The sequence below is a fragment of the Budorcas taxicolor genome, chromosome 1, assembly GCF_023091745.1.
Source record: "Budorcas taxicolor isolate Tak-1 chromosome 1, Takin1.1, whole genome shotgun sequence".
In the NCBI taxonomy this organism is placed as follows: Eukaryota; Metazoa; Chordata; class Mammalia; order Artiodactyla; family Bovidae; genus Budorcas; species Budorcas taxicolor.
In genome coordinates this window covers 141,786,933-141,798,988 of record NC_068910.1, presented here as the reverse complement: position 1 = coordinate 141,798,988, position 12,056 = coordinate 141,786,933, and the positions used below count along the sequence as shown (strand labels likewise).

At 38.0% G+C, this 12,056-nt stretch overlaps 1 protein-coding gene across 1 annotated transcript in view; it reads right to left on the bottom strand.

Annotated features, from left to right (window-relative positions):
• Positions 1–12,056, bottom strand: part of P3H2 (prolyl 3-hydroxylase 2) — a 177,098-nt gene that overhangs the window by 45,095 nt on the left and 119,947 nt on the right. Inside the window, exons 2-3 of the mRNA XM_052641563.1 lie at positions 3,923–4,075; positions 1,526–1,715 (exon numbers count right to left, since the gene is read on the bottom strand). Coding sequence (XP_052497523.1) covers positions 1,526–1,715; positions 3,923–4,075 — 343 coding nt within the window. The remainder of the gene's footprint in view (positions 1–1,525; positions 1,716–3,922; positions 4,076–12,056) is intronic.

Below are 12,056 nucleotides of genomic sequence, written 5' to 3'. Positions count from 1 at the left end.
TCTTTTTCTTCAAACTCATCTTTTGTCTGAGAACTATCCTTTTGTTATATTAATATTCTCTTACATTTTCTTCTAACAGTTCTATTTTTTATTATATTAGAATAATACAATTTAAACTAATACTGAGCGAAGTAAGCCAGAAAGAAAAACACCAATACAGTATACTAACACATATATATGGAATTTAGAAAGATGGCAATGACGACCCAGTATGCAAGACAGCAAAAAAGACACAGATGTGTATAACGGAGTTTTGGACTCAGAGGGAGAGGGAGAGGGTGGGATGATTTGGGAGAATGGCATTGTAACATGTATACTATCATGTAAGAATCGAATCGCCAGTCTATGTCCGACGCAGGATACAGCATGCTTGGGGCTGGTGCACGGGGATGACCCAGAGAGATGTTATGGGGAGGGAGGTGGGAGGAGGGTTCATGTTTGGGAACGCATGTACACCCGTGGTGGATTCATGTCACTGTATGGCAAAATCAATACAGTACTGTAAAGTAAAATAAAGTAAAAATAAAAATTAAAAAAAAATAAAGAAAAGTCGAACAGAAAAAAAAACTAATACTGAACTAATATAATACAATATAAACTAATATTGTATTAGTATAGTACAATTTGTTTTTGTGTATTTTTTCATATGCAGCAGAGAACTCACTTCCCACCATAAAGTTAGGTTAGGTTAACTAGTTAACCTCCTCAGTTAATGTCACTTTGTGATATATTAAATCCCTGTATGTAATAAGTTATTCATTTAAGTAATTGAAGAAAACTATACAAAGTTATCGGAGAAGGCAATGGCACCCCACTCCAGTACTCTTGCCTGGTGGGCTGCAGAGGAGCCTGGTGGGCTGCAGTCCATGGGGTCACTAAGAGTCGGACACGACTGAGCGACTTCACTTCCACTTTTCACTTTCATGCATTGGAGAAGGAAATGGCAACCCACTCCAGTGTTCTTGCCTGGACAATCCCAGGGACGGGCGAGCCTGGTGGGCTGCCGTCTATGGGGTCGCACAGAGTCGGACACGACTGAAGCGGCTTAGCAGCAGCAGCATACAAACTTATTCACTACTACATGGGTAAACATAATGAAAAGTTGCAACTTTCTCAATATTTATCAGTAAAAGACTGGTCAAATAAATTATGCTTTCCCCATATGATACAGTAAGGTAGATCTGCATGTACTTACATGAGAAGAAATCCACAAGATGTTGTTAAGCATAAAGTACAACAAAAACAAAACATATACTTAAAATCAGTATTTATAATATTGACTTATTTCAATAAAAAATAAATAATAATCATAATAAATACATAGATATTTAAGTATGCACATGAAAAATCTTGGGAGCACCAAAATTTAAACTAGGGAAAATAATTCATGAGAGACATGATGTGATATGTACATGAGAATCTTTTTACACTATTTAATTTTTGCAATACATACTTCTACATTGTTGGAACAGTTTGGCATCTAGTGTTCCTACAATCAGAAAATCAAAAAAAAAATCATCTTTACCTGCAATGGCTTCATAGAGACCAGCTTTGTACCCTAAGTATTCATATTCCTCAAATCTCTGAGGACCCTCACACAGGGCTCTGCACTCCATGTCTTCATTGAAATATTCTCTTAAAGCTTGTTCAAAGTACTTGATAGCTAGTTCAAAGTCATCGGCCTCATAATGTTTGACTCCTGCACTGTAACTCTCCTATAAAGAAATAGAAAAAATAAAATTTTGAAGACCACCCAAGAAGAACTTGAATGGCAAGATGCAGGCAGATTCTAGATCACTTAGGAAGTGGGGCAGGGGATTCTTTCACTGTGGAAGATGAAAAAGGGTCACACTGGGAGATAAAGGGTAACTGCCCTGGCTTCAGTTCAGTTCAGTTCAGTCGCTGGCTTCAACTCATTATAAATGAGAAAGGATTGACTGAGTAAGCCTACTGCTGCAGCATCAGTCAATTTCATTTTCTTCCTGAGAGCACTCAAGACTTTGATTTCTAACATGTTTGAATATAGGTAGGGCTATGCAACCAAGGGCAGGAAGACATGTGGATGGATGAGATGCTCATTTTCAAGCCTGGTTCAATTTTTTAAAAAAGAAGAAAAAAGACTTCCATCTAAAATCTCCCTCTCTTAGCCTTTTCTTTAGTCCCTTGAAGGTCATACTTTGAAAATGGTGATTTCATTTAAAGGAATAATTGTATGCATGCATGCTCCGTCTCTGCATGGCAGAAAGCAAAGAGGTACTGAGGAGCCTCTTAATGAAAGTGAAAGAGGAGAGTGAAAAAGCTGGCTTAAAACCCAACATTCAGAAAATGAAGATCATGGCATCCAGTCCCATCACTTCATGGCAAATAGATGGGGAATCAATGGAAACAGTGACAGACTTTGTTTTCTTAGGCTTCAAATATCACTGCAGATAGTGACTGCAGCCATGAAATGAAAAGGTGCTTGCTCCTTGGAAGAGCAGCTATGATAAACCCAGAGAGCATTTTAAAAAGCAGAGACATTACTTTGCTGACAAAGGTTCGGATAGTCAAAGCTATGATTTTTCCAGTAATCGTGTATGGATGTAAGAAGGCTGAGCGCCGAAAGAATTGATGCTTTTGAACTGTGGTGTTAGAGAAGAGTCTTCAGAGTCCTTTGGACTGCAAGGAGATCAACCTAGTCAATCCTCAAAAAAATCAGTCCTGGATATTCATTGGAAGGACTGATGCTGAAACTGAAGCTCCAATACTTTGGCCACCTGATGCGAAGAACCGACTCACTGGAAAAGACCTTAATGCTGTGAAAGACTGAAGGCAAGAGCAGAAGGGGGCAACAGAGGATGAGATGGTTGGATCATATCACTGACTCGACAGACATGAGTTTGAGCAGGCTGCAGGAGTTGGTGATGGATAGGGAAGCTTGGTATGCTGCAGTCCATGTGGTCGCAAAGAGTTTGACATGACTGAGCGAGGGAACTGAACTGATGCTCAGTCGCTCAGTTCTGTCAGACTCCTTGTGACCCTGTGGACTGTAGCCCTTCAAGCTTCTTTGTCTATGGAGTTTTCCAGACAAGAATACTAGAGAGGGTTGTCATTTCTTGGGGGACAAGAAATGTCCTTGGGGGATCTTCCCGACCCAAGAATTGAACCCATGTCTCCTGCATCTCCTGCATTGACAAGCAGATTCTCTGCCACTGAGCCTCCTGGGAAGGAATAATTATCTAGCTTTGTTGTTGTTTTTCAGTCGCAAAGTTGTGTGCGACCCTTTGCAACCCCTGGACTGCTACACACCAGACTTCCCTGTTCTTCATTATCTCTCAGAGTTTGCTCAAACGCGTGTCCAGAGTCAGTGATGCCATGCAATTATCTCATCCTCTGTCATCCCCTTCTCTTCCTGCCCTCAATCTTTCCCAGCATCAGGATCTTTCCCAATGAGTTGGCTCTTTGCATCAGGTGACAAAAGTATTGGAGCTTCAGCTTCAGCTTTATGTAGCTTTAAAAAAATCAAAATTTGAAATGTATGGGTACCCTGTAAAAACCACTGAATTGGTTTCTGGGAAATCATGGGGTGCCTTTGAGCAATTCACATGGGTCTCAACTCCAGTGGGTAAAATTAAAGTGCTGTGGGTGGGAGGCATGGGGGTGCAGGGGAAGGCTGAGGCTCAGAAAGGGCTACAAATATTTACATCATGTCTTACTTTTCACCACATCATACTGCTTTTCTAAGTTAATTTTCATTTCTCTCTCAATATTTTTAACCCTGCACTACAATGTTTCATCTAGAGACTCTTAAATTATAAACATGGTACTGTATTGGAAATTCAGAATCAATGTGAGATATCCACTCATAGGAATTTGCTCTGAATCCATTGAACCTTGGTAGCACTTAGCTCCTCATGGTTAGTTCAGGATCCCCAAATCTCACCAGGTGTGGTTTGGCCTCCTGGTCTACCAGCTGGAGGTCTTCAACGCCCGTCATCGTTCTGTAATTTTCGATGTTCTGCTGCATTTCCATGTGCTCGGGGTTGGCCATGAAAAATGTGTGTGCTGCCGCCACTGCCTTTTCCATCTGGTTAAGCTATAAAGAAGGGGGAAAAAAAGGACCAAATGAAGGCAACTATTTCTAAACCACATTCAGTACCAGTCCAATGGTTCACAGACTGAAAGTGCCAGGGCTGGGTTCATTCCCTCCACCCAGCCTCCACACTGAAGGGCAGGAGGTTAATAAACAAGTGCTCCTAAAATGATACGTGGGTATGGGTATTTTGGCTATGGTGAAAATGGATAAACATGCTTTGTTCTAAGTTTGTTTTCTTCTCCCTCATTTCGAAGCCATCTGTGTTTCCTGGCAAATTGAATCAACATGCTTCTGTTTGTTTTGTGATTGATCAAAATTAAAAACTGCCAATGCTGTGCCATGTCCGATTCACATTTTCAATATTTTTGTCTTTTTTCTCTGATTTTCTTCTTGTTCCTTTTGCTTTTAATCCTGACAATAGAGGAATAAACTGTGACTTTCTGAAGTATGAGACTGGGGATATGTTCCACTATACCAAGTTTGCTATAAAGGCTTTAGAATATGAAGAACACAGATTTTAAAATAATTATTCCAATCCATACGAGATGCTAAATATAGTACAGAAAATGTACTACTATATTTCTTTGATTAAGAAATTGATTCCAAACTTATAACTTGAATTCTCATTAATACAAAAAGAAAGGTTTTCAATAAAATATAAAGACACTATAAATCTCCTCTTAAACCACTTAATATGCTGTTCCCCATGTAACACGCAATGGTGTATTTTTTTTAAATGAAATGAAATTAAATTTGCTTGATTTAATACATTTTACCTTATGTTTTCTCCCTGGAGAATATCTATAGACAGAGTCTGACCTCAATTCAGAAAAGTGAATAATCACACTAGCACTAGTCATTTTCACAATGAAATACAAATCACATTAGATCTATTTTGAAGTGCCAGTTGAGTTCAGTCACTCAGTCATGTCTGACTCTGTGTGACCCCATGAATCAGAGCACACCAGGCTTCCCTGTTCATCACCAACTCCCGGATGCCACCCAAACCCATGTCCATTGAGTCGGTGATGCCATCCAACCGTCTCATCCTCTGTCGTCCCCTTCTCCTCTTGCCCTCAATCTTTCCCAGCATAGCGTCTTTTCAAAAGAGTCAGCTCTTCACATCAGGTGGCCAAAGTATTGGAGTTTCAGCTTCAACATCAGTCCTTCCAATGAACACCCAGCACTGATCTCCTTTAGGATGGACTGGTTGGATCTCCTTGCAGTCCAAGGGACTCTCAAGAGTCTTCTCCAACACCACAATTCAAAAGCATCAATTCTTCTGTGCTCAGCTTTCTTCACAGTCCAACTCTCACATCCATCCATGACCACTGGAAAAGCCATAGCCTTGACTAGATGGACCTTTGTTGGCAAAGTAATGTCTCTGCTTTTTAATATGCTGTCTAGGTTGATCATAACTTTTCTTCCAAGGAGTAAGTGTCTTTTAATTTCATGGCTGCTATCACCATCTGCAGGGATTTTAGAGCCCCCCAAAATAAAGTCAGCCACTGTTTCCACTATTTCCCCTTCTATTTGCAAGGAAGTGATGGGACCAGATGTCATGATCTTTGTTTTCTGAATGTTGAGCTTTAAGCCAACTTGTTCACTCTCCTCTTTCACTTTCATCAAGAGGCTCTTTAGTTCGTCTTCATTTTCTGCCGTAACGGTGGTATCATCTGCATAACTGAGGTTATTGATATTTCTCCTAGCAATTTTTATTCCAGCTTGTGCTTCATCCAGCCCAGCATTTCTCATGATGTACTCTGCATATAAGTTAAATAAGCAGGGTGACAATATACAGCTTTGACGCACTCCTTTTCCTATTTGGAACCCGTCTGTTGTTCCATGTCTAGTTCTAACTGTTGTTTCCTGACCTGCATACAGATTTCTCAAGAGGCAGGTCAGGTGGTCTGGTATTCCCATCTCTTTCAGAATTTTCCACAGTTTGTTGTAGTCCACACAGTCAAAGGCTTTGGCACAGTCAATAAAGCAGAAATAAGTGTTTTCTGAAACTCTCTTGATTTTTTGATGATCCAGCAGATGTTGGCAATTTGATATCTGGTTCCTCTGCCTTTTCTAAAACCAGCTTGAAGATTTGGAAGTTCATGGTTCACATACTGCTGAAGCCTGGCTTGGAGAATTTGAGCATCACTTTACTAGTGTGTGAGACGAGTGCAATTGTGTGGTAGTTTGAGCATTCTTTGGCATTTCCTTTCTTTGGAATTGGAATGAAAACTGACCTTTTCCAGTCCCATGGCTACTGCTGAGTTTTCCAAATTTGCTGACATATTGAGTACAGCATTTTCACAGCATCATCTTTTAGGATTTGAAATAGCTCAACTGGAATTCCATCACCTCCACTAGCTTTGTTCGTAGTGATTCTTTCTTAGGCCCACTTGACTTCACATTCCAAGATGTCTTGCTCCAGGTGAGTGATCACACCATCGTGATTATCTGGGTCATGAAGATCTTTTTTGTACAGTTCTTCTGTGTATTCTTGTCACCTCTTCTTAATATCTTCTGCTTCTCTTATGTCCCTACCATTTCTGTCCTTTATTGAACCCATATCTGCATGAAATGTTCCCTTGGTATCTCTAATTTTCTTGAAGAGATCTCTAGTCTTTCCCATTCTGTTGTTTCCCTCTATTTCTTTTTATTGATCACTGAGGAAGGCTTTCTTATCTCTCCTTGCTATTCTTTGGAACTCTGCATTCAGATAGGTGTATCTTTCCTTTTCTCCTTTGCTTTTCACTTCTCTTCTTTTCTCAGCTATTTGTAAGGGCTTCTCAAACAGCCATTTTGCTTTTTTGCAACTCTTTTTCTTGGAGATGGTCTTGATTCCTGTCTCCTGTACAATGTCACGAACTTTCATCCATAGTTCATCAGGCACTTTGTCTATCAGATCTAATCCCTTAAATCTATTTCTCACTTCCACTGTATAATCATAAGGGATTTGATTTAGGTCATACCTGAATGGTCTAGTGGTTTTCTCCACTTTCTTCAATTTCAGTTTGAATTTGGCAATAAGGAGTTCATGATCTGAGCCATATTCAGCTCCTGGTCTTGTTTTTGCTGACTGTATAGAGCATCTCCATCTTTGGCCAGAAAGAATATAATCAATCTGATTTCACTGTTGACCATCTGGTGATGTCCATGTGTAGAGTCTCCTCTTGTGTTGTTTTGAGAAATGAAATTCACTGTTACTGAAGTAAATATGGAATCATGGAAGGCATAAAATATTCAACCGAGTTGGCTCTTGACAGGCTGGCCCTCAAGTATCTGTAAGAAATCCTGAGCTATTTCATGATATATAAAAAATCTTATCCATCACTATAGAAAACATAAACTGCTCTATTTTAAGATCTGACACTCTTATCTTTGTCCAGTAATAGTAAAGCCTTCCCTTTTAAATTTGTATATCCTTAGCTACTGCTCTTCCCTTCATTAAATCTTTCCTGATACCAGTTTTGCCTGCCACCTTTTCTCTTGTTCTCATGTCAGGGGTTTCAGGAATTATTTTTGCTGTCAAAAATCACTAATTTAAGATTTCTTGTTTCTTCATTAACTGAAATTTCCTCAATTCCTCATACACCAACACAGACAAATATAAATTATATTGACTACATAATGACAAATATATAGATACAAAGGAAGAGGAATAGGTTTTAAATTGGGTATACATTTACACTGATTGAACAAAGGAACCTGAAAAAAGTCATTTAAATATTTGTGTCTTGGTTCTACATTAAGAAACCCCCATAACACCACCTACTACATAGGCTTTTGGAAGAATTTATTGATACTACATAGGATTTTGGAAGGATTTATTGATAGTGCTTTAGGAATCACTAAAACCTTGAAAAAATAAATAACAGGATACAATTTATATATGATCTATTAATTTCAAGGATGTAAATATATTCTCATTAATGCTGAGTATGTATAGTCTGAAACTGCCATAAAAATATAATTTATGAGGATATAATAAGGTACCTGTGGTTGGTGAAAATGGCCTCCAGTTAAGAGTCGACTATAAGTTATGAACATAACAGGTTAGCATTGACATACTCTAGTTTTAAAACACCAGCCATTAACATTGAATGAACATAGATGAAGTTCTATATATTTTTCACCTTCCTACCTTCATGTTTTGCTCAGACTGCACCCTGATCTTGAGATCTTTTGTTTTTTGTTTTTTTCTTATTGAAAGCTAACATATCCTATAAAGGCAAGCTTAAATCCTGGCTTCCCTAAGAGATTTTTTCTCAACCCTAAAGCTATAGTCAAGCACTGCTTATCATCTTACCCATATTCCTCTGCTGACACTGATCAGACTCTGCTGTACGTGGCAGTTAGCTGACTATACTTGTTACTCCTAGTAAAGCTCTCTGAGGATAGGGACCACAGGACTTGTTTATCTTTTTTTCCATCTACTTTATAAACAGATGATGTCTCTGATATGTCCAAGTAAAGATAAAAACAAGTTCTAAGAAGCAAATATTTACACACAAATCAAAAGGTATATTACATATGAGTATGCTTCACAAGCTATAATGGACTAAAAAGATGGAAGCTTAATAGCAAAATCTCTGAAGTTATTATTCACACTGAGAGCTTCCAATACTGATTATCACTGATGAATGTGATTCAATAGCTCTTGAAAATGGTCAGCCAACACTGACAAATTGGTTCCTTCTCTTAAATTTGACCACGTTAGTTTTTTTGCTTATTTGGTGCTTTCCATATTTATAGCCCATTATTAAACACAATCCCATGTTCTCCAATATAAATATAAAGAAGATTTCATGATTTAAGTTTAATCCATAAAACTGGCTTTTAAATTATTGTGAACCAGTTCAGAAAACTAGCTTTGCCTGCCAGAGACTATAAAATAAGCCATTATTTTAATTGGAAGCCTGATATCTGTGTAGACCTTTTTAGAAATTAGATACACACACCTAACACAGTAGGAAAAGTCCAGGTTAACATGTGTATGCTACATATACAGCTGAACTGTAGATGGAGATTATTATAGGGTCTTATAAGTATTAGGTTTCAGCTAAGGAAGACTTTATCCACTATTACACTGAAATAAATAAGAAGCTAACTGCCTTTAAAGGCTTCAAATTGGATTTCCTTTAAGAACAAATTAAAATATACCCACAGGAGAGAGTAACTCTAATGTGAGGGTAACTCCATGCATTAGAAACATAAACTGTAAAATAAAGAACAGCTGGAGAAAGGGGGATGGTTCAACAAGATGGCATGACAAGTTTAAGGCAGTTTGCTGCTCTACCGTGATATGAGAAATACTGTTAAGAAATGCCTTTGAGAAGCACCGAGCCATTTCATCTCAGGCTATGTAGAGCTAAGGCAAACATTTTCTCCTGCCAGCCATGCTGCATGGAAAAAAACTAATTAAATCAACACCCTGCTGATGTTCGGAAGTTACTCTTTCCACTGGTGAGTGAATCAGACTCTTGCTGTCGTTCAGTCGCTAAGTTATGTCTGATTCTTGTGACCTCATGGACTGTAGCACACCACGATTCCCTGTCTTTCACTATCTCTGGAAGTTTGCTCAAACTCATGTCCATTGTGTTGGAATCAGACTCTACTGACTCAAAAATGGTTTTTCACAGCAAATAATAAAGTAGTATTTCAAAAATATACATTAACTATTTAAAAACCTTCAATAGCTATCCAATGACCACCAAGGTAATTTCAGAAACTATGCTCCATGGCATTCAAGACATTGCAGGATTTGGCCCCTGCTCTATAGTTCTATTCCTATTCATCACTATGCAACTTTTCCCAGGAAATTTCTAGAAAAATTCCTAGAAATTTTATAATTTCCTGTCCTCTTATTCAAGAAAACACAGACAGACCCAGAACTCCAGCCATACCAAGTTCTTTATTTCACTCATTCACTTATTCAGCAAATATTTATCTTGCACCAAATCTATGCCAGGCACTGTGAAAGTCAATGAGAATAACTACACAGCCAAAATAGACAAAACCCCACTTTCCAGGTGCTTATGGTCTCATCCAAGGGGACAAGCTTTAAATAAATAAATCATTAATGAAAGTAAGTGTAGATTGCATTAAGTGCTATGAGGAAATGAATGAACAGTCCAGTACAACCTGACTGGGTTGGGATAGGACTTCCTTTAGATGAATTCGCCAAGGAAGGACTCTGCAATGGGATTTTTGAGCTGATGCTTAAATGCTGAAAAGCCAGTCATGAGCAGAAGAGGCGGAAGAGTGATTCAGGCAAAAGAAACTCAAGGGCAAGAGCCCTAAAATGGAAAAAGTCTTGACATGTTTCAAAAGCAGAGTGGAGAGTAGGGAGAGTGACTTGAGAAGTCAGAGAACAGATAGCTTGTAGGCTATGGTAAAGAGTTTGAAAATGGCATCATCAACTCAAAGGACAGGAGTTTGAGCAAACTCCTAGAGACAGTGAAGGATGGGGAGCCTGGCGTGCTGCAGTCCATGGTGGCACAAGGAGTCGGACACAAGTGAGTGACTGAACAACAGCAAAACTAAGTGCAAGAGGAAACCACTAAGGAATTTTAAGTAATACGTAATTCATATTTTCAAATGATAATTCAGACTGCTACGTGGAGAAAGATCTTGGGTAGCAGGCAGGAGAACATTTCAGTAATGCAGAGCAGAGGTAATGTTTTTACATAGCAAAATAAAAATAGGACAGCACAGGTTTGCCACCTCCCTCCTCCCTTTCCACCCATCCCTCTTCCATTCCTTTCTCCTCCTTTCCATTTTTGCCCATTCTTGACATAGCAATGTTTCTCAATTCAGAAAGCAGACACATAGCCCAAAATGAAACAATTCTAAAATTTTCAAACTTATTTTAGGGAAGATGCACAAATTCCTTTGCTTCTGAATTAGCATAAATATGAAGCTCAAACATTTTGAATATGAGTTTAGAACAGCTTGTAATACTTGTGTAAGAAAGGAAAGGGATTGATTCTGAAACACATTAAAACACGTTGAGAACACTGTATACTTCTGAAACAGAATATTTAAGATAGTGTGCATCTTCTGGAGCCTTTTTATACAGTCAGGGTAAAACATCAAGCCTGAAATAAGTAATTTCAATTCTTGTATTCAAGCAACATTTTCAATAAAGAAGGGAATTCTTTCTCTATTTTTATCACCCTCACTTTGGGAATTCATCTGATACTATGCATTACAGTTTGACGCAATGCTATTAAAATTTATTTTTATCTTGGCTCTTTGCTTAAGATTTCACAGTAGTAACTTAAGAGAATTTTACCAAACATGTAAATAGACAGTGAAGAGGTCCCATTTCTAAGCCATAGTGGAATTTTTAAGCTTTGATTAGCAGTATAATCACACTAGCTGGAGGGAAGGGGAGTCACCAGATTATAGCATATCATGAAAACACTAAAAATTTATGGGCTAAAAACTTCCATCTTTCTTATATGAAGCAGGAAGATTTTTTTTTTAAATAATAGTGATACTCAGTCTTTTCATAGATGTTTCAGCTCTTGTTAATGTCTCCAAATTTACCTCAAATTTTTGCTAACCCAAAGTTAATTTTCCTTCAAAAAACCACATCAGTAAATAAGTAAATTTTACATAATTGAATAACATATTAAAAGAAGACCGTTAAAGACCCACCAAGTTTTCAAAAAAAAATGGAAAGCAGTTTGTTCAAACCACTGAATTAAACTAAATCCTACAAATTACAGTGTTCCAAATGTAAAGACCAGGCTTTTCAGTGAAAATTCAAATTTAGGAAATTCCCCCACATTTCCATATAATGGAGTCAGATTTTCAGAGAGTCCAAAAATAGCCATATGAAGAATAACTTTACATTCTTACTCCACAACTTCTAGCGGGGTTACCGTCCTTTATGTTGCTAATTTAACTTGTAAAAAAGCCCCATATATTGAGCTATTTTCATAATTCAGCTATACTAGATAATTGTTTGATTTTC